The following is a 22,472-nucleotide window of genomic DNA, read 5'->3' as shown; positions in this document are numbered from 1 at the left end:
TAAATCGCGTGGCTAAGGGGAGCTAGTTTCACGATACTGGCTCCAGCTGTGCCCAAGCACAGTCCCCATTCTCTCTGGAGACTGCTCCTCCCGGGCTCCTGGGGCCTCTCAGTCTTGAACAATCTCTGCCGCACCACTGGAAAAGCTCCCAGAATTTGCAAAACAAAAATGGACCCACAGAACCTTGCGAAGCCCACAAAGCACACACGGCGCTTTCCCCAACACAACGCAGAAGGACCGTCATTTTATCATTTATGTCACTTCTTGTACAAGCACAGAACTCAACACACAGAAGGTAAATTAATACAACTCACAAATACCGCCAACAACCTCTCTGGGGCACCATTGTACACGTTTGTGTGTGCATCTCCATGTGTATACAGTACTTCAAATAGTTTGTGAAAAATGGAATTACAAGAGTTCAAGATTGATTTATTTATTAGAAAGGGGAAGTTCGAGAGGGAGAGAGAGGCCTTCTGTCTGCTGGTTCACTCCCCAGATGGCCCCAACGGCAGGGGCTGGGCCAGGCTGAAGTTGAGTTTACTTTGGTCTAAAAAATGTTTGGAATCCATGCAGTTTCATAATATGCGTTTTTTCCACGGCCGTTCTAAGAGCTCTCTCACATGCGTGCATGACTGTCCGTGAGAGGGAGAGTGCTGGCATGTGAGGTCACAGGCCCACCCGCCACGAGACACTCAGGTTTCACAAACCACCAGTGGACGCAAATATTTCAGGCAAAGTTTTAATACTTTCACTTCTCCACTTCACTCCTCCCACGCTGTCCACTCTCACCTTCACTGTTATCACTATCCCACCATGTATCACTTTTCCTCCTTACCCACTCCCTGGCTGTATGGGCCATGGACATCTTGAAGTCTTGTCTTCACGGCACCACAGGAGCCTGGGCTGCACGAAGCCGGGTCCCACCTTGCCACCAACCCCACCTGCGACCAGGGGAAGGTGCAGGCCGCAGGACCGGTCCCCAGGCCTCACCCCGAACAGTGCCCCGGTCTGAGTTTGCCGTCTGTCCAGCTCACCCACAGCTCAGCTGCGCTCTCCCCAGGACCTACCGCATGGCAGCAGCCACTGGCTGAGGTGCACTGCTAAGGGTTTTCTCCAACTGTTTCCATCACGTCTGTCCTACAACTGACCTCTGGCACAGTCTGACCGTGAACTTCACACTCCTCCCCCATCTCCACCTCCTCCCTTCCCCCCAGCTTAGGCCCCTGCGGGCCAACGACGAGCATCTCAGGAACTGGAAGAAACCAAACAAGCCGGAGTCAGCCGGCAGTGTCTACCCTCCTCAGGCGACACACGGCAGCCCTGGCGCCAGGCCCTGGGCGGGCGCCCCAGGTGGCACTTGCCTATGCCAACACACACACGTCTCGCCTGGCCACAAGGCCACAGAATCCCCCATGAGGACGAACTGGCTGTGAGGCAGCAGAGACAGCCCGGCCCAGGGCGGCCCCACCCGGGGCCAGGAGGAAGACCGATCTTGGAGTAAATACATTTATTGATACCCATTTTATATATAGCTCAATGAAATCACCTATAAATATAAAAGCACTTTTCTCTTGGATATCACCGTGGTCCACGTAAATACTCGACGGTCAGCGCCGGCTGCAGGGCACTGCGAGTCTCAGCGCAGGCTCCCCGCCGGGACACACGAAGCCGTTCAGAGTGGCACTTATGTACTCAGCTGGTCCAGTGGCTTTGGAACGCATGGCTATTGGGCATGTGGAGCAAAAATAATGTGTGAGTTGACATCAGCGGGAAGGGCATCACCCATCAACACAAAGTATGCGATTACGAGTTAACACCCCAGGCAGAGAGAGTACCACGGGAGCCGCGGCCCCACGTGCTCGCGCCGGCTCCCAGGGCACAGCCCGCCAGTGCCTGGGGGTCACTCGCGGTCACCGAACAGCACTTCTTAGAGACTCCCGAGAGCGGAGAAGTGATGCAGAGGCTGATCCGGAGGTTAAAGAAAAGGGAGCTAAATAGTTCAGTGACATAATGAGTGCCTCCCCTGGAAGCGGATTCTAGGGAAAACAAACTCGTCTCTAATCCCTTCATGACACTGAGCATGATCGTTATGAACACAGGAGAGAGAACCCAGGCATCCGGTGCCCCCACACGGGCGCGCATCTCCTCTCCCGGCTCGAGCCTCCAGGAAGAGACGCAGACGCGCCGCCCTCCGCAGAGTCGCTGTCTTCCGGGTTAGGAGCCAGTGCACCAGTGCACCAGTGCACCGCAAAGGTGTGAAATGTGCAATGTCCAAGATTCAAATCGGAGCGGCAGTGTTAGAACTTAAGCGAGGCAGAATTTTGAGAGACTACTCAAACGAAAGCCTACGTGAAGCGTATAAAAATCCGGTCTTTGCTATTACTTTTGACTGGAATCGATGGCAGCACTCCCTGGTAAGGATGGGGACGCCTCCAGGTCCAAAGGTCCCCGTACTTGCAGGAGGGCCGAGCCAGGAGAAAGCCACACAGAGTTCCGCGGTCTCCCGAGGGCCCGGGGGCAGGCTGTCCAGAGCAGACCGGCACTTCGGCTGTGCACCGCGGCCTGCAGGGGCTTCCCCCGAGTGAGCAACTTGACCCTGTGTCTCTAGGGGCCAGGCACCCGATTCCGGCCGCCCCAAGGCGGCAGCTCCTGGCCCCGGCGCACGGAGGCGGCGGCCACAGCGGCAGACTAGATGGCGGTGCGCGGCGTGCCGTTGTGCGTCAGCGCTTTCAGGCTGGGGGTGCTGGCCAGGTGGCCGCAGCTCCGGTGAGAAGCCACGCCCACCTCGAACACCTCGTGGATAGCTTTCCGGAAACAGTGGAAGTTGTAGTCTATTAAACCTGCAAGAGAAAAGACAGCCAGGCCTCCTGAAGGTCATGTGGGAACTCACCTCCCAGGAAAACACGCCGGATGTTAAAACCCATAATGCCGCATGGACCCCTCGGGGCCTGGGCAGGAAGGAGTGGGCAGGCTGCATCGTGACTCTAAGCAAGGGCCCGGGAAAGTCAGCTGGAGAGACGTGCAGTGCAATCTAAAGTCCAAGTCAAACCCTGCTCCTCGGGTGCATCTCGGGGTGGCCACGGAGAGCTGAAGGAGACAGCAGAGCTGGGCTGGGCAAGCTGTGGGCACAGCCCTGGAGCCCTGGAGCCCAGGCAGTGCCAGAGCTGCAGACGGCTGCACCATCGGCTCGTGCACGCGGCTCCTCTGTGGTAGGAACTGCTCCTCCACTAACATTTTGGTTGAACAATGGTTTCAAAGCTCATGACAGAAATGGCTGCTTGCAGGCGCCAGCACTGTGGCACAGCAGGTTAAGGCACTGCCTGCAGGAACGGCATCCCATATGAGCACCAGTTCTGGTCCAGGATGTTCCACTGGGTTCCAGCCCCCCGCCAACAGCCTGGGAAAGCACTGTAAGACAGTCCCAGTGTTTGGGCCCCTGCTCCCACATGGGAGACCGGACGGAGTTCCAAGCTCCTGACTTTGGCCTGGTCCAGCCCTGGCCACATTGGGGAGTGAACCAGAGGAGGGAAGAGTTCTTTTTTTCTGTCTTTCCCCCTCTTGCACTGCCTTCCAAATAAATACTCAGTAACTTTTAAAGAAATGGTTAGTTGCTGCTAGATAGCCATTTCCCCTTCCTCCTTAGAAACAAAACCCCAACCCTGCAAGAGCACCTTGGTGCTGAGCCAAAACATTAACTCCCCAGTCTTCTCGCAGTTAGATACAGCCACATGACCAATTCTGGCCAGAGGTATATGAGAATGTGTAGGACTTTGGTGACGTTTCCTTACGAGAAGGAAGATGTACTCCTTCATCTACACCTGCTGTTCCTTCTTTCTGTCCAGAACTCCAGAAGCCACTTTGGACCGTGAAGTAATCTGAAGACAGTGCTAAGCGTGGCAGAGTCGGAAAAGAGACCCCCGGGTGCTAGAGCACACCAGGAAGCTGCCTTGGACTGTCTACCTCCAGACCTCCTTCCCGTGAGGAGCACAGACTTCCCAACCCTGACTGATAAGCACTACTCGAAAATCTTCAACTTCCAACCTAGACAGCAACTTCTTCAATCACAAGAACGGCTGAGTCATCACAGCTGTCCACTATCATGGCATCCAACCAGATAACAAGTGTGCAATTTAATCATCACTCTGGTCAAATTCACATCTCCGGCATCCAAGTTTCCAATTGCTCAACTGACTTTCAGGAAGGAAAATACCAAACGCACAGAGTGGCCTGAACGTGGTGTGCCTTCACTACTTTCCACCTGACGGGGTGACGTCGTTAGACAGCTACCAAACAGCATGCCAGAGGGTACAACGTGTCAGGAGAGCAGCAGACACAGTCCATGCCTACCACGATGCGCTGGCTGGGGCATAAAGCCAGCTACACACAGAAAACAAACCAAAACAATCTGCTGTCACGTTGGCGACCATGTGAAAGGCGGCCAAGGAAGGGGGGGCTACGTATGGGGCACAGTGGTTGCTGGAAGCCTCAGAGCAGGCGGCACTCTGGGGGTACAGGCAAGACTTATCTAGGCGGCAAAGGGGAGCAAAGCTACAAGAAAACTGCAGAAAGCTGGCCAAGAAACCACACGAGGAACACAGGCCAGCTACTGGTCTGACCTTGGGGGAGAGGGGGACACGGGAGAACTCCCGGGAGGAAGCGCTGGCGATCAGGTCTGAGGTGGACCTGAGTTAGAGGCAAATTAAAGGGGTCCTTAGACTCTGAAGTAAAATAAACTCGAAAACACAAATTTTGATCAATTCAACTCCATTTAAATCAACTTTGGAACTGGTGTTGCACCCTAGTACATAAAGCTGCCACCTGCGACAAAAGCATCCCAAATGGGCGCCAGTGCATGTCCCGGCTGCTCCACTCCCAGCCCAGCTCCCTGCTAATGCCCAGGAAAAGCAGCAGAGGCTGGTCCAAATGTTTGGGCCCTGCCACCCATGTGGGAGACACGAATGAAGCTCCTGGTTCCTGGCTTCACTGCAGCCATCTGAGGAGGAAACCAGCAGGCTGGAAGATCAATCTCTGTGTCTTTCCCTCTGTGTAACGCTGCCCTTTAAATAAACAAACTTCAAAAAAAAAAACTGATTTCTGGGTTAGGCATTTGGCATTGCAGTTGGAAGGCACACATCCCATATCAGAATGCTTGGGTACGGCCAGCACCGCAGCTCACTAGGCTAATCCTCCGCCTTGCGGCGCCGGCACACCGGGTTCTAGTCCCGGTCGGGGCGCCGGATTCTTTCCCGGTTGCCCCTCTTCCAGGCCAGCTCTCTGCTGTGGCCAGGGAGTGCAGTGGAGGATGGCCCAAGTGCTTGGGCCCTGCACCCCATGGGAGACCAGGATAAGTACCTGGCTCCTGCCATCGAATCAGCGTGGTGCACCGGCTGCAGTGGCCATTGGAGGGTGAACCAACGGCAAAAGGAAGACCTTTCTCTCTCTCTCACTGTCCACTCTGTCAAAAAAAAAAAATGCTTGGGTTCAAGTCCTGCTCCACTTCAGATTTCCGCTTCCTGCTAATGCACACCCTGGAGGGCAGCAGGCGATGGCTCAAGGATTTGGGTCCTTGCCATACATATGGGAGATCCAGATGGAGCTCATGGCTTTGGCCTGGGCCTTCCCTGGCTGTTGTAGGCATTTGGAGAGTGAACCATCAAATGCAAGATCTCTCTGCCTTTCAAACAAAATGAAAATAAATAATTTTTAAAATTGATTTCTGTAAATAATCCAAGTTCTTGGGCCCCTGCACTCACGTGGGAGACCCAGAAGAAGCTCCTGGCTTCAGATCACCACAGCTCCAGCCATTGTGGCCGTCTGGGGAATAAACCAGAGGATGGAAGACACCTTTCCCTCTCTCTCTGCCTCTGCCTCCCTGTAACTCTGCCTTTCAAATAAATAAATAAATCTTTTTAAAAAAAAATTGATTTCTGTGCAAACAGTAAAATAAGACTGACAATCAGGGAAGTTTGAACACTGGCTAAATATTTGATGGTATTATTAAATCACTGTTGGTTTTTTTTGACTGTGTTAATGCTAATATCGTTTTTTAAAAAGCTCTACCTTTTAGAATTACCTACTGGAATCTGCAGAGGTAAAGTGATTTAAAGTCAGGGATTTGCTTCAAAATAATTCAATAAGAAAAACAGTATAGATGTGGGGTCGGTGCTGTGGTGTAGCAGGTAAAGCCACTGCCTGCAGTGCCAGCATCCCATATGGGCACCAGTTCGAGACCTGGTTGCTCCATTTTCAATCCAGCTCTCTGCTATTGCCTGGGAAAGCATTAGAAGATGACTCCAAGTGCTTGGGCTCCTGTACCTGCATGGGAGACCCGGAAGAAGCTCCTGGCTCCTGGCTCCAGACAGGCTCAGCTCTGGCCATTGCGGCCATTTGGGGAATGGATCAGCGGATGGAAGAGCTCTCTCTCTCTCTCTCTGCTTCTATCTCTGCCTCTCTGTAACTCTACCTTTATAAATCTTTTTTTAAAAAATTAATATAGATGTTAAAAGACTGATTTTTTTAGCAATTTAGGAATTTTATTCCCAGATTAATTATTACTCAAGAGGGCACAGCAGACATTTTATTTATTTATTTATTTATTTATTGACAGGCAGAGTTAGTGAGAGAGACAGACAGAGAAAAAGGTCTTCCTTCCGTTGGTTCACCCCTCAGATGGCCACTATGGCTGGCGCGCTGCACCGATGCAAAACTAGGAGCCAGGTGCTTCCTCCTGGTTTCCCATGTGGGTGCAGGGCCCAAGCACTTGGGCCATCCTCCACTGCCTTCCCGGGCCACAACAGAGAGCTGGACTGGAAGAGGAGCAACTGGGACAGAACCGGCGCCCCAACCGGGACTAGAACCCGGGGTGCCTGTGCCACAGGTGGAGGATTAGCCTAGTGAGCCGCGGTGCCAGCCAAGACTGGCTGATGTTGATAATTGTTGAAACTGGTGACAGGTTAAAAGGTGGTTGTAAAACTGTTTTCTCTTTATTCTTTACAAATTTACAGTTTCCACACCAAAAGCATGAAAAATAATAATCTAACTGGGAGGAAGATATCAGGAAACAAGACTGAACACACTGATGAGAGCTGGCCAGGAGACAGCACACGGAGATTCTCGGTGTGAGGCTACTTTTGTACACACCTAGAAATGTCCTTTACTGAAAAGCTTTATAAAACTAGAGAATAGAATAGAGAAAAATAAAGAAATTCTCAAGAATCAGTACCCAAAAAAAGTATAGAAGAGCAAGCAAACTACAAAGAAGAAAACTGAACAGGCATGTAAAGGCGCTTACCCCAATGAAAGACCTAAACATTAGAACCACAGGAGGCACCACTTCACACCTACCAGACGGAGTCGCACAACAACACACACCAGGAAGGACACAAAGCGGTAAGAACTCCCGTACAGCACCACGAGGGTGACAGAGGGAAAGCCACTCTGGAGAGCAGCTGGCAGTGCTGAGCAGATCCGTTCTCTACGAATTCCACTCCTAAATACTTACTCGAAAGAACTCTCCACAAATGCAAAGGCAGACTTGCTCATGAGCCTCTGCTGCAGAACCACAGGTAGTCTTTAAAGGAACCCATACGTCCGGCAGTATGAAAACAAACTGTGGTATACTCAGCCCATAGAACAGAACGTGGCAGTGAACACGAGTTACATGTCATCAGTGTGGTTAAATTTCAAAAACCCTGAACGCACAGAACAAGCAAGCTGGAGAAAAGTACTTACATTTTCCTATCGTTTATACAAGATGTTCAATACTCTGTACTGGTTAGCGATAGATAAAGGGGTAGGGATCTGCCTAGTGGCCGAGAGGCCCACAGTGCAATGCCGGAGTTCTATTCCCATCTTAAGCTCCCGAGTCCGATGTCTTGCCAATGCACACTCTGGGAGGCAGCAGGTGACGGCTCAAGTGGCTGGGTCCCTACCACTCACGCAGGAGCCCTGGAAGGAGTTCCCAGCTCCTGGTTCCAGCCCCAGCCCAGTCCAGGCCCAGTTGTCCAGCTGTTACAGGCCTTGGGACAGCACAGGAGCTTTCTCTATTTCTTTCATTTTGCAGAAATTTCTAGTTTAAAAAAAAAATATATATATGTAGGTGTGTATATATACATACATAAAATGTGTGCTTTCCATGAATTTGTTGAAGCACCCACATACATATTTTTGATTTACCTAAAACAACTGTGTATATCTGAACTATTTCATTAAAAGCTAAGGTAAAAGAAGGGGACTTGCTACAGTGAATAACAGGGCACTGGGGCCGGCGCTATGGTGCAGTGGGTCATGGCCTGTAGTGCCAGCATCCTATATCAGTACCAGTTTGAGTCTGAGCTGCTCCACTTTGGATCCAGCTCCTGGGAAGGCAGCAGAAGATGGCCCAAGTCCCTGGGCCCCTGAACCCACTTGGGAGACCCAGAAGAAGCTCCTGACACCTGGCTTCAGCTTTGCCCAGCTCCAGTCATTAAGACCATTTAGGGAGTAAACCAGAGGATGGAAGATCAATCTCTATCTGTTTCCTTTTCTGACTCATTCAAATAAATAAATCTTAAAAAAAAAAAAAAAAAAAAAAAAAAACCACACACACACAACCACTACAGATCTCTTGAGGAATTAACAAAATAAATTCTCTGAAAACTAGTCTGCCTTTGGGATAAAAGACAACAAACACTAGATCCTCAGTATGTTTGTCAAACACATGAATATTATCAAGTAGGCGGTCACTGCAGCACCACGGGCCTAGAAGAGCTGGACTAGACTCACTGACAGCGGAAACAGAAAGGAAACCCGAGAAATAGTTCCAAGAAACAGATGAGCCTTGGTGAAAATCCCTGTATGTGACACAGAAGAGCGAGTGAGGGAAACACGAGATCGCCTCCGTGAGCAGCTTTGTGAGGGCCTCTTCAGGAGTCGCGCAGTTACCTGACTGCAAGGGAACTAAGCTTGGCCCCGGGAGTGGGGTGGTCCAGAGTCACGAAACACAGGAAAATCACCGTCAATCAAGGATGGACACAACAGCTAAGCACTCAAGACTGTAAGTGAAGACGTCTGACAGTTATAGCTCCAAACACGAGCTGGAACAGAAGCCCAAGTCAGAGCTGGAGATGTGAACTTTTCCATCAACCACACCTGGAAGATTCACGGAAGCCAGGGGCTGGAGGGGCTGACCTGGACAGCAACAAAGGAGACAGAACACTTGGCTCTGAAGCACACTCAGGCCTGAGAAGAGTGTTCAGGGAATCAGACTCACAAAGCAACCCAGCGAGGAAGTCCCAGGAAGACAAAAAGGGAAGCAAGTTTTGGGAGAGGAGGGAACAACAGGGTCCCAGGCTGCAGAGACTGGAGAGGCTACAGAACGAGAAAAGGCCACAGGATGCAGCAAGAAGGCAGCAGGGAGCCTCCCAAGGAGGCTTTCAGGAGATGGGGAGCTCACTGCAGGCAGGCAGTGCAAAGCAAGAGAGGCCAGAGTAGGAAACTGGCCAAGACAAAAGAGCAAAGGAGGAAGGAGAGTCTGGACTCCGTGGAGGGGAGGGACAAAAGTAGTTTGAGATGATTTTCTTTCTTCAAGACAACCATTTGTCTACCCTGCAATATTACTTTCTCTTGTTTTCAAGAGCTCAAAAAATTGAGACCAAGAACTTAACATAAAAAAGCTCTTTAAAATGCCATTACCTTTTCGTTCAAAGCTTTCTTCCCTAAGAATGCAGACCAGTGCCAAAAATTTCGTCACCTCCTTTAAATAGAGGACGGTCGTGTTGTTCAGCTTGATGATTGCCATGGACTCTTTGTCATAAGCACTTCCACTGCCATCTTCCTTTAACCTGTTTTAAAAGAAAGTGCTGCTCATTACAGGTTTCCCAAGCGTTCGGTCACATGTGATTTGCACAATGACAACCCTTGCCACCCAGGTTCCTGAGTGTCTTTTGAGAAATACTAATACTGGCTTCATCTATCAGAACAGGGCTGCCACACAGGCACACAGCCCCCAAACACAGACTCTCAGGGATTCCTCTCAGAGCAGCAAGTTCCTCACGTATCCTTTACTGTCACAGGTAATCGGGCATTTGGAGAAAACAGGGGAGACACGTGTAGATTTTAACCAGGGAAATGACAACACAGCAACATCTTGCCAGATGGGGCAACCCACCGCCTTGGCTTGCCTGCACCCTAAGCCCCGGCTAAGGTGCCTCCTTCTCTCTTTGCCTCCCTCAGATCACTGGGCCCCTGTAGCACTGCTACCACCAAATAATATATCCTTCAAGGTGTATGCTGTATGGCAGGACAATCATACAGTTTCTAAAAAAAACATTCATTTTATTCATTACAAAAAACACACAAGAACAGTCAGAGTCAGAGACCTGTGGCAACTGTTGAAATCAACTGATAACAAGGTCTGTGTTCTGACATCCACCCTGATGTGCTTGCTTAATAAAAGTCTAAGGGTTGTCTAGTTCTTTAAAAAAAAAAAAAAATCAATTATTTTAAAGAGTTACAGAGACAGGAGGAGAGAGAGAACTTCCATCTGCTGGTTCACCCCCCAAATGACCACAGTGGTCAGGGCTGAGCCAGGCAGAAGCTGGAAAAGCTATCAGCCAGGAGCTTCATGTGGGTCTCCTACATGAGCAGCAGGGGCCCATCCTCCGCTGCTTTTCCCAGGCCATTAGCAGGGAGCTGGATCAGAGGTGGAGCAGCCAGAACATGAACTGGCATTGCAGGCGGCGGCTTAACCTGCTATGCCACAACAACACTGGCCCCAGGGTTGTCTAATGCTTGCTAAGGATTAAGAATTGTCAGAATTATCTTTTCACAAAAAGTATTTGGGGGCCAGCACTGTGGCAAAGCAGGTTAAGCTGCTGCTTCTGACACTGGCATCCCATCTGGGCACTCGTTTGAGGCCTGGCTGCTCCACATTTGATTCAGCTCCTTGCTAATGTGCCTGGGAAAGCTGCAGAAGTTGGCCCAAGAACTTGGGCCCCTGTACCCACATGGGAGACCCAGATGAAGCTCCTGGCTTTGGCCTGGGCCCAGCCCCATCCATTGTGGCCATCTGGCAAGTGAATCAGTGGATGGAAGATTTCTCTGATTCTCCCTTTCTCTAGAACTCTGCTTTTCGAATTAAAAAAAAAAAAAAAAAAAAAGTACTTGCCTTCCCAAACAAGGTGAAGAAAGGGAGATATTTATGCTAGCAGTTAAGACAACCTGCACTTCAGTCCCAGGTTCAACTCCTGGTTCCAGCTTCTGACAATGCAGACCCTGCAAGGCAGAGTGCTGGCTCAGAGTGCTGGGGGGTTCCTGCCACCTGCACATGGGAGACAAAGGCTGAATTCCTGCCCTTAGCTTCAGCCTTGGCCCAGCCCCAGTTGTTCCAGGATTTTGGGGAACAAACCAGCAGACAAAAGCTCATGCTCTCAAATAAATTTTAATAAATTAAAAATTTTTAAGGCAAAGTTTTTTTAAATTAATGGAAAACACATATGATAAAACTACAAATCTCAAAATTTTGCACCAAACTTACAATTTATTTTTCCACAAAAACTTTTTTAAAGATTCATTTATTTATTTGAAGATCAGAGTTAAAGAGGGAGATCTTTCATCCACTGATTTACTCTCCAGATAGTTGCAACAGCCACGGCTAGGCCAAAGCCAGGAGCCAGGAGCTTTATCCAGGTCTCCCATGTGGGTGCAGGAGCCCAAACACTTGAGCCATCTTCCACTGCTTTCCCAGGCACATTGGCAGGGAGCTGGATCAGAAGTGGTACAGGGGCCAGCACTGTGGCAAAGCAGGTAAAGCCACCGCCTGCAGTGCTGGCATCCCAAATGGGCGTCAGTTCAAGATCCAGCTCCTCCACTTCCGATCCAGCTCTCTGCTGTGGCCTGGGAAAGCAACAGAAGATGGCCCAAGTCCTTGGGCCCCTGCACCCACACAGGAGACCTAGAAGAAGCTCCTTGCTTTGGATCAGTGCAGCTCCAGCCATTGCGGCCAGTTGGGGAGTGAACCAGTGGATGGAAGCCCTCTCTCTCTCTTTGTCTCTCCGTCTCTCTGTGTAACTCTGCCTTTCAAATAAATAAATAAATCGTTAAAAAAAAAAATGAAGTGGTGCAGCCAGCACTCAAACCAGCACCCATATGGGATGTTGGCATTACAAGCAGCAATTCTACCTACTAAGCCAAAACTCTAGCCCTGATAGTTAAGACTATTAGAAAAATATGGCTATCTGAATCTGAACCAAAATATACTAAGGCAGAAGTACGGCAGTCTTAACCAAAAAGAACCAGAGTTGGCCGGCACCGCGGCTCACTAGGCTAATCCTCCGCCTTGTGGCGCCAGCACACCGAGTTCTAGTCCCGGTTGGGGCGCCGGATTCTGAATAATAGAGTAAGCAAACCAGACACTTCATTTTCATTATGAAGAGAACAGAAACAAAGGAGAGCATGTCATCACTAAAGTAACAAGAGCAGGCAGGACAAATGCACTCTGCTAGTAAGAGGCAACTGGAGAAAGACACTGACAGATGAGGCAGGGAGGCCAAGGTGAAGGGCAGGATCCGAGACAAAGCAGTTCAAACTAAGGGAGCAAAGAGCTGGGTCAAAAGGTAGAGGCAGGTATTAGAAAGCAAAGAGCATCGGAAAGCACTTGCGGAATTCTGACGTGAACATCCCCAGAGCAATCAATCAGCTATGACAGGGAACAAAAACTGGGAGTGGCTGCTGAAACGCCAGTAATTCTCCAAAGCATCATCCCTGTCCTGGCCCACAAATCACTTCTTCACTGGCTTTTGTAAATTTCTGTGCAGAGTTCAGCACATTTACATGAAGGCAGAGCTTATATTTTAGTATTGATTATGGAAATCCAGTTGTAGAGGTCAGATTTTTATTTGTAAGTCCTTCTAACACCCACAATTCCATTATTCTGACTCTTTGCTCTCTGAAAGAGTAAGAATCTTTCATTTCACAAGGCCTCAGGTTAAATCAGGAACCAACACTCACTTGTTTACTGAAATCACTGTAAATAATCGCTTTTCGATCTAGTTAAGTCCCAGTAGCGAGAAGGCACAGGACAAAACCCCAGACAGTGGCGGGAGAAAGCCAGCCTGAGTCTGCTTTCTAAGACTGCTCTCCGAGGAGACCCCACAGCCCACCTGAACAGAAACCATTCTGCAACCTGAAGCACCGGGATGAGAGCGAGCGGCCCATGCCCGAGGGTCCCTGCCAGAAGTCTCGGAAGTTAGACCCTTTTCAAACAGCTAGTTGTTTGCCACCTGAGAGGCTGCAGGAACATGTATGTAACTTACCCATATATACAAGACACATCGATTACTACATCAATCATGTCACAGCAAAGTTCATAAGACTGCATATCCACAGGGGAACTGTCTGTTGCAATGTAGATTTTGCTGACAACGTCAAAGAGAAAAGCTTTTTCAATACCTGAATTCTTGGAAAAACAAAATTGGGGAAGTATTCAGTATTTTTTAAGAATCACAATGTGCTAGTTATCAAAGATCTTGAATTTTTAAATAACAGCCAAGATCATTTTTAATTATACAATCCAGTACTAAAAAACGAATAGTACTTGAGACACTTATGTTATCTAAATTCTATTATCTAAAGAATAAAAGTGGAATTACTTCTCTGCCAAATGACATAATTGCACACATCAACAGTTTTTCTTTCAATGACCAACCAAACATTTGACAAAAACATTCTCGAAAAATCAAGCTATGCTACATTTTCAATAATCTTTTCTCCTTATTATAATAGGTTTCAGATGTAAATGACCTTGTAATCAGGAAAAATACTTTACGTGCCAATTAGCAAAAGATAAGAGAATTACAATTTGATGTCAACATCAAGTGTAACCCAAAGACCCTGAAGAATCAAAGTGGGAATCACATGACGGAGCCCTTTCAAAACAATGTTTGGAGGGGAGGCACTTGGCCTGCAGTTAAGCTGGTGGCGATGCCAGCATCCCATAGTAGGGTGCCTGGCTGCCGACTCCTGGCTCCAGTTTCTTGCTAATGCAGATCCGGATAGGCAGCAGTGAATGGCCACAAAACTGGGTTCCCACCACCCACATCGCAGACCTGGATAGAGCTCCTAGCTCCTAGTTTCAAACACGGCTGGCTTCAGTCCTCTAGCCACTGTGGGCCATTAGAAGGTGAACCAGAAGATGGGAGAATTCATTTCCCTGCCTTTCAAATAAATAAATGGCTTTTTTAAATAAGTAATGTTTGGAAATATAATAGCTAAATTATAAACTTACTGGGGAGCTTTCCTTTTTTTATTAAGCTGACTCCCCAAAATAAGAATGCAAAAAATACCAACATTACAGTCAGCAAAAGGAAAAGATCAGTTTCTCAACATAACCTCCAATAAGGTAGAGATGAAAATAAAACCCAAAATCCAGCTTTTTCCAGTTGCTACTCTTTCTTCAGGCAACAGACATCATGAAGGCATTTTCAATTAAGCAAACACGAGGAGGACCCTTGTGTGGCCTAGCGCCTAAACCACTGCCTGTGAAGCGAGCATCCCATCTGAGCGCCAGGTCAAGTCCCAGCTGCTCCATTTCTTATCCAGTTCCCTGCTAATGCACCTGGGAAGACAGCACCAGCCTGCCAGGTCCTTGGTTCCCTGCACCCACGTGGGAGACGCAGAGGAAGCTCCTGGTTTTAGCCTGGCCCAGACCCAGCTGCTGCAGCCATTTGAGGAGTGAAGCAGTGGACGGAAGATCAATTCTCTCTCTCTTTCTGTAACTCTGCCTTCCAAATAAAACAAATCATAAAAAAAGAGGAAGATTTTTTCATCAGCTCATTTTAAAGACTAAATACTAAGAATTCAAAACATGGCCAGCGCCACGGCTCGCTTGGCTAATCCTCCACTTGCAGGGCCAGTACCCCGGGTTCTAGTCCCAGTTGGGGCGCCGGATTCTGTCCTGGTTGCTCCTCTTCCAGTCCAGCTCTCTGCTGTGGCCCGGAAAGGCAGTGGAGGATGGCCCAAGTGCTTGGGCCCTGCACCCGCATGGGAGACCAGGAGGAAGCACCTGGCTCCGGGCTTTGGATCGGCACAGCGTGCCAGCTGTAGTGACTTTTCTCTCTGTCTGTCTAACTCTATCAAAAAAAAAAAAAAAAAGAATTCAAAAAACAACAACTCAAGCCATTATTTCATGATCTTACTTTTTATTTTACGTGTGAAGTGTGTCACTAGCCTTTAAGCTTGATTCAGACTGAATCATGCCCCATTTTTAGAGAATGTGAAGACATACATATATTTAACAAAAATGTAATCAGAAACTATAGCAAACTAAGTAGCTCACTTACTGATATAAAGATATTTAATAGGTTTTCCAAGGTCGGCAGTTGTGGAATGAGTTTCTGCACCACCTTACTAAAGGCTTCAAATATTGAATGGTCATAGATACTAGTCAAATAAAAGCTGAAAAACACAACACAGTTTAATTAATGACAAATACCTTAAATCCAGTGACAACTGTCATAATATGTACAATTTTGTCTCTTTTCTTCTTCTTTAATATACAAGTATTTTTATTTGGCATGTAGAAATTTTAAATCATTTAAGTTCAACTATCTTGTTCAGAAATGCAGTCTCCCACCTGCTCTGTGACTACCAGTCCCTTCACTGAGTCTGCACGGATGGCATGCAACTGAGGTGGTGCCCGAGAACACGTTTGCAGATACAGAAACTAAACAGCCATCCAGGTCTTTAGAGCCTGACCCCAAAAAGCTTCATTTCTTCAGAATATAACGGAGACAAAACCCAAGCTTCAAACCCAAGAGAAAGCAAGAAAAGATACATGTATGAAGAGCACAATTCAGCTTTCTGCTAAAGTGTCACCTTCTGGAAAAGTCCTTCCCTGACCACCCTGCCTAAAACGGTAGCCCCGGCCCAGCGCTTCCTGCTCCTCTCCCCCACGTGCTCTCACGCACAGCACGGCACTTAAGGCTCCACTAGACACTGCTCTGTGGGGCTTCGGAGCGGTGTCACTCCTCAGAGCCTAGGCTCCACGAAGACACCCTGTCTTGCTCATGGCTGCCAGCTGACTGCCCTACACGGAGTTTGTATTTGTCGAATAAGCACATAAAATTGCTGCTCAGAATGCATGCGGACAGCACACTGAGGAGGATGGGAGGCAGGGCTCCACGCAGAACAGCAGGAGTCTGTAGGCCTGCGGGCACGCACAGCAGGGAATTACATGCGTATCTAACAGAACACCTCCCGGCCAGGGACAGACCTTCAGCAATTTCAGCATGGGGGCAGTTCTACTTGCTTTTGCACCCAGGGAGTGTACTCTTCATCATACAGCTGCGTTCATGACACATCTATGTACACTTTACAGTCAGAGACACAGGACCGTGTGTATGACTTCACAGGTGACCTAAAGGTACTTTCCAGAGCCGACCTAAGAACCTAACCCTATGCAGGAAGAGGCTACCCTCTGCACAGAAGATCACTGAAGCAGCCAAGGCCAGGAGACCCTGCAGGCACTAGGGAGAAAGGAGCATGTCAGTGTTTCCTTTAGGCAAGAGGGTTAGCAGGCGGAGAAGGTCCTGCAGGGCTTGTGAGGCTTGGAGGTGGACAGGGAGAAAGAGAACCTGCACGGCACAGGGCACTTTCATAAGCTGAGTTTCCAGAAACTGCAGATCAAATACAGCTTCAGCCACAGGACTGCTAGTACTAAATAAGGCTTGCTACAAAATTCGACTGAGGTTACATGGGGAAAGGGATGGTGCGTAGCATAGGGGTGGGATGCCTCGGAAAGGGTCACAGACATGGAGTAGAGAAGCAGATGAGCCACGGGCACTGGGGGACACAAGACAAACATGGCTTCAAATCCAGGTGAAAGTTAACAGTGAACATCCAAGAAGTAAGATTCAGACATGTTCCAGGGCAGCACCTTCACCTTCTCTTACACACAGTGCTTATTTACATTCTGCTTTTTGAAATGTGGATTACTTGTAATTTTTAAAAATATAATCCAGGCAAACCACAGGTCAGTGAAGTATTTCTACATGGCTTCCTGGAATAATAACTGAACAATACTGGAGGCTGGAAATACCAGCTTGGGCCCATGGGGAAGTCACTACGAGGGAACAGGGGTAAGGAAACCATACTTGTCCCTCTCCCTGCTCTTCCCTTAAGCTCTTCACTTTATCAACAGAACATTTTTTCTTGAGTACTCCTCCACTTTCATTTCGGCCTATATCATCAAAAAAAGTAACATGCATGGAAATATTCATCACGCACTCTCAGCGCCAAAACACAGAGATGATCAATCCTATCTAGGAGGTGTTCTATAGTAATAACTTCTTAGTGATATTTAATTATAAAACAGCAATCCTTCAACTGAACGGCAGCTCTATGCAAACTTACAAGTAATCCCCCTCCCTAATACAACCGTTACAATCTCATAATATCAAGCTTTAAAAACTGATAGAGTCAGTGCAAACTTGAAAGTGGACTCCCTGCAAGAGGCTTGTCCTACTGAGAGCTCAAGCTAAAGACGTCTCCAACACAAGTGACAGATTCCTCCTCGCACTGAGATGATCAAAGCAGCAAGGGAGCCCCAAAGCAGAATAATGTCCTGAGCAGAGGGCTGACTCCAGTCCCAAGATGCACTGGCAAAAGCGCCACTGAAGACACTTCACGTGACTTCAGTCACCAGCAAAGAGCAAAGGAGGTGGGAAAGTAACTTCTCAGGAACACCAGGCCCCCACAACATTCCCAAAGGGCAAGGGCTGAGTGGCAGCAGAAAGCAACAGTGTTCGTGATGACAGAGATGGGAATACATTTACACGGCTCTCAGGGCTCTCACAGCAGACACACACGTTGTTACCTAAGATGGAGTTTTTCTAGCCCAGCATCTGCAAGGTCATCATTGGCCCTTTGATGAATGTCCCTCTGTGTTTCTATTTTGTGATCATCAGACAGACCATCAACTTTGTGAATAAAAACCTCAAAATTCATGTCTGGGTTAACTTTGTAGGCTTTAGAAACAGTAATGTGAAGTCTTGTTAAAGCCTCCATGTAGTCATCCTGTAAGTCAGAACAAAATATTTTTTAAAATCTTACAAAAGTCAAATAATGAGTTAAGAAAGCCTCAAACCACTTCGCTCCCCAACCACAAAATACGGATGATTCTAATTACTCACAAGCATTCAAACGTTCAAATACACTGACTTACACTAACAAATATCCCTTCACGTTGTTAAAAAATTCAGCTACCAAGTTAATGCTTATAATTTTTAAAACTGACAATATAAAGAAATTAAAAAGGAAAAGGCCATTTCTTCCCAACAGAATTGTTCTGAAGTAATCCCAGCTCTGCCATGTATTAGCTGCGTGGCTGTAAGCAAGTCATTGAACTCTGTGATCCCAGCTCACTCCTCTGTCAAACTGCAATTGCAGAATGGACCTCACAATACCGTGACAACTGAATTAAGTTGCATCATGTATGTGAGAGCACATGTGATGGGGACTGTCACTCAGAGCACGCGTAAGTTTAAGCTTATAAAAAGTAAGCTTCCTCAGGGACAGGGACACAGCCAATTCATCTGACCCCCGCCACAAATAAATATTTCTTGGACTAAATCTAACTTGGAAGTTAAGGACACGATTCACTCAAGTATCTCCTGACTCAGTTTGCTTATTCCTCCTTACATTTTGAGCACTAATGGGATCTTTCCAGTGAGTGACATCACTAGCGTAATAATTAATGAGGTACAGCAATATCTATGAGTAACCAATAAAAGTGGAGAATCAATGTTAACTACTCATTAACTAAGACTCGAGGGTGTAAAACGCATCTTGTAATCATCTGGTACTCTGTGCTCCATAACACTGCCCACTCCCAAACCACCTCTGTAACACCTCTCACGCTGTTACAGAATCCACTGATGATGAAATACGCTGCAAGCACACGACAAAACAAAGAACCTTCCTCTGCTGCCACATCTTTGTGCCCTAGGGAGAGACGTAAGCATCATCATTCCTAACTACCTGTGCGTCAATGACATAGATCAATGCTCCTGTTCCCCTGAAGATCATCTCATAGTCAAAGGTTGGGTCAAAAAAGTCCATTTGCCCAGGAAAATCCCATATCTGGAAATTCACAAAGGAGCTATTGGAAATGTCATCTTTGTAAATCTTGTTGGTACTTTCCAGGAAGAGGGTCTCATTGGGTGACATCTTATGAAACACCACCTGTCAAAAGAAACAAGAAAGTTTTATGACTATTAAACTGTACAACTTGCATTCAAAATTCCACCCTGGATTAACACAAGAAAATTTGGTCCTGTAGCAAAAAAAAAAAAAAGGGAAAGTTTAAAAAAATCTAAATTCACTGGTATTTACTATCATTGTATTATGACAAAAGAGGGCCTCAAATTAATTTCCATTAAATCTATTTTGGAGTTGAATTTTTGTTTTTGCTCATTTTTGTGCATCGATATTCAGTACTAGTAGTAGCATCAACTCTCACCACCACTGGTTTTCGGGGAAAGAACAAGATTACAACGTATTAATTCTGCCAAAATCTGCTTTAAGATTATGAAAGATGGGGTGGGTGTTGTGGCACAGTGAATTTAGCTACTGCTTGGACACCCATATCCGAGCACCTGGTTCAAGTCTGGGTTACTCTACTTGCAATTCAGTTTCCTACTAATGTGCCTGGGAGGTGGTGGATAATGGCCCAAGTGCTTATGTCCCTGCCACCCACAGAGAACACTCCGATGGAGTTCTGGCTCCTGATTTCAGCCTGGCTCAGCCCCTGTTGTTGTAGGAGTTTGGGGAGTGAACCCCAAATCACTTCACCCCATCCACCCCCCCACTACTCTGCCTTTCAAATAAATAAATCTCTTTTTAAAAGTTATGAAAGCTTTATGGCTGAAATTTAAGAAGTTTTGTCACTCCACTTACTTGAGGGGAGGGAGCTGCAGCACAGTTTAAGCCGGAGCTTGCCTGCCTCCCGCATCAAAGTGCCGGTTTGAGTCCCAGCTACTCTGCTTCCAATCTAGCATCCTGCTAATGCATTCTCGGGGCAGCAGGTGACACCTCCAGTGCTTGGGCTCCTGTCACCCACAGGAGAGACCGGGCTGGAGCTCCCAGCTCCGGCTTTGAACTGGCCTGTTCCAGCTGTTGCGGCCATCTGGGGAATGAACCCGGAACATATCTACATCTCTTGCTCTGACTTTGAAGCACATGAAAATAAACAAACATTTGTTTAATTACTTGAAAGTCTACCTCAGGCTCTGAGAAATAATAAAAAATGAAATGGACAGTCTTGCCCTGAGATTATAACCTTGTAGGAAAAATAAAATAAGGGCAGCAACTATACCAAGAAGAATGTGAAAATGTCCAGGGAGCGAGAGCTAGGAGATGACAGGGGAAAAGCAGCTCCATGGGGGTGGGGGGCTGACAAAGGCAATTGTTACAAATCACAAAGATCTCAATCCACAGGTTCTCACATCAAACTAACCTGAGTTACTTTCTGTAAGAGAAAAGCGGACAGATAGTTCCATGGTTTCACCACTAGAAAATGAGAATTAAAATCAGCTTGCTAAAAAACCCACTCTTAACTGTGCAGGTGAAAATCAAGGTATCACACGGTATTCCTGCAAATTGGGAAAGTTACTTCGTGAGAACGTGGCGTGTGCAGCAGAGGGGAAGGGGCGGCGGGCCCGGCTCCCTCCGGGGAACCGTCCCCCGGGCCACCGTACTTGAGAAAGTTCACGGGAAATGGAATGGAACGTCTTCTGTTGGGGAAGATGCTCTGAAATCCGTGCAGTTTCTTTCCTAGTACGCAGTTCCGTGGCCTTTCCGAAGGCCCCTTGTCTCTCCCTCTCCCTAAAAGGCGTGCAGCCCTGCGTTCCTTCCCACAGACCCCAAGCGTGGACAAACGGGCTGAGGTCGCTCTGCAAAACCTCCCCCAAGTCTTAGAAGATTCTGGTTGACCACCTGCCCGCGGGGGGCGACCGCCCGTCACAACCCTCACCGGGACCTAAGCAGCGAACAGGTGCAGCGGCGGCAGAACCCGACTCCCGGCGACGCCACTGGGACCAAGAGTAGGCGCGGGGTCGCTCACAACCCCCCGCCGCGGCTCGGCCAGAGAGGGGAACGAACCGACACCGAGCAGGGGCAGACGCCCGTCAAGTTCTCCAAGGGAGCACTGGAAGGCTCGTCTCGGTTTCGTCAATGACAGGGGCCGGGTCCCAGGGGGCGGAGGTCTCGGGCGGCACCGCCAAGCGCCTGCCTCCCCGCGGCCTCTCGGGTGCCGAGGTCGGGGTCCCGACGCACGCCGCGCCCCAGACTCGCACGAGGAGAAGAGAAAGTGCGGCGGGCCGGGGCGCCGGGCTGGCCGCCGCCCTCCCCGGCCTCCCGGCGGACAGCACCTGCGCACCGGGCAGCAGGCAGGGCCGGCGCGACCCCACTCACCTTCTGGATGGAGGACTTGCCGCTGCGCCGCAGCCCCATGAGCAGAATCCTCGGCTTGGAGCTGTCAGCGCCCCCCGGGCCGCAGCCTCCGCCGGCCCCCGCCCCGACCCCGCCGCCAGCCGCCGCCGCCTCCTCTTCCTCCTCCTCCACGCCGTAGCCGAAGTCCTTCGGGAACGAGTCGGCCGCGCCATAACTGCCGGCCAGGGGAGCCTCCTCAGCCCCGTACTGCAGGGACATCGTGCCGGACCCGGAGCCGGAGCCGCCGCCGCCGCCCGCGCCCTGACAGGCCAGGCCAGGCCGAGCCAGGCCGACGCCTCCCCACTCCGCTGCCGCCGTCGCCGCCGCCGCCGCCACCGCCCCCGGCAGCCACCACCGTCCGGCCCGCCCCCGAGCCCGGCTCTCATAGGCCCTGAGCTGGGGTCAGGCCCCTCATTGGTCGCCCAAGCTGCCACTCGGGAGCAGCAGGGTCTGCGGTGCCTGTCACGTGCCCGGAATCACCTGACTCGCAGCGGCCGAGGGGGGAGGAGGAGTCACGAGGAGGGCGGCCCGGCCGCGCCTCTCGCCGGGCTCCCAGGGCCTCTGCCCTCCGCCCCAGCCCGGAGCCCGCGCGCGTCGGGGTCCTCGCTGCTCCCCTGCCTTCTGCCTGGCTGCGAGAGCACCGACGGGGGAGATGCTGTCTGTGCACCTAAGGGTGGAGAATCGATTGCCGTCCTACGGTGGCGCTCGCCCGACCAGTGTTTATGGATGCCCGCGATGTCCTGGGAACCTACTAAGGGGCACAAAACTGGAACCGACTCGCACCCTGCCTGTCCTCAAGTTGCCGGGAGATGACAGAGCGCGCGGACCTCCCGTGAGTAGCCGCGAGCCGTCGTAGGGCAGCGATGGGCACAGGTGAAAATCTCGGAGTTGGGAGGACGAGGACGTCTGTTAGGGGGTGGCGTCGGGGCAGCTCTAGCGGGTGGACGTGAGGTATGGAGGAGGAGCCAAGCCTGAGGGCGAAGCCTCAGTCCAGGCAGGCAGGC

General features: G+C 49.4%; 1 protein-coding gene across 1 annotated transcript; it reads right to left on the bottom strand.

Annotated features, from left to right (window-relative positions):
• Positions 1-235: 235 nt before the first annotated feature.
• On the bottom strand, positions 236-21,816 carry RRAGC (Ras related GTP binding C). The gene is made up of 7 exons (XM_002715735.5): positions 21,451-21,816; positions 19,018-19,221; positions 17,855-18,054; positions 15,321-15,435; positions 13,296-13,438; positions 9,676-9,824; positions 236-2,843 (listed from the first exon to the last, which is right to left on the bottom strand). Exons 1-7 carry the CDS (start codon positions 21,685-21,687, stop codon positions 2,692-2,694), a joined length of 1,200 nt encoding a protein of 399 aa, XP_002715781.2. The 5' UTR covers positions 21,688-21,816; the 3' UTR covers positions 236-2,691.
• Between the last annotated feature and the right edge of the window lie 656 nt (positions 21,817-22,472).

The sequence above is a fragment of the Oryctolagus cuniculus genome, chromosome 7 (genome assembly GCF_964237555.1).
Source record: "Oryctolagus cuniculus chromosome 7, mOryCun1.1, whole genome shotgun sequence".
Classification (NCBI taxonomy): Eukaryota; Metazoa; Chordata; class Mammalia; order Lagomorpha; family Leporidae; genus Oryctolagus; species Oryctolagus cuniculus.
Note: the sequence above shows the minus strand (reverse complement) of the source record. Positions and strands in the feature narration are given on the sequence as shown.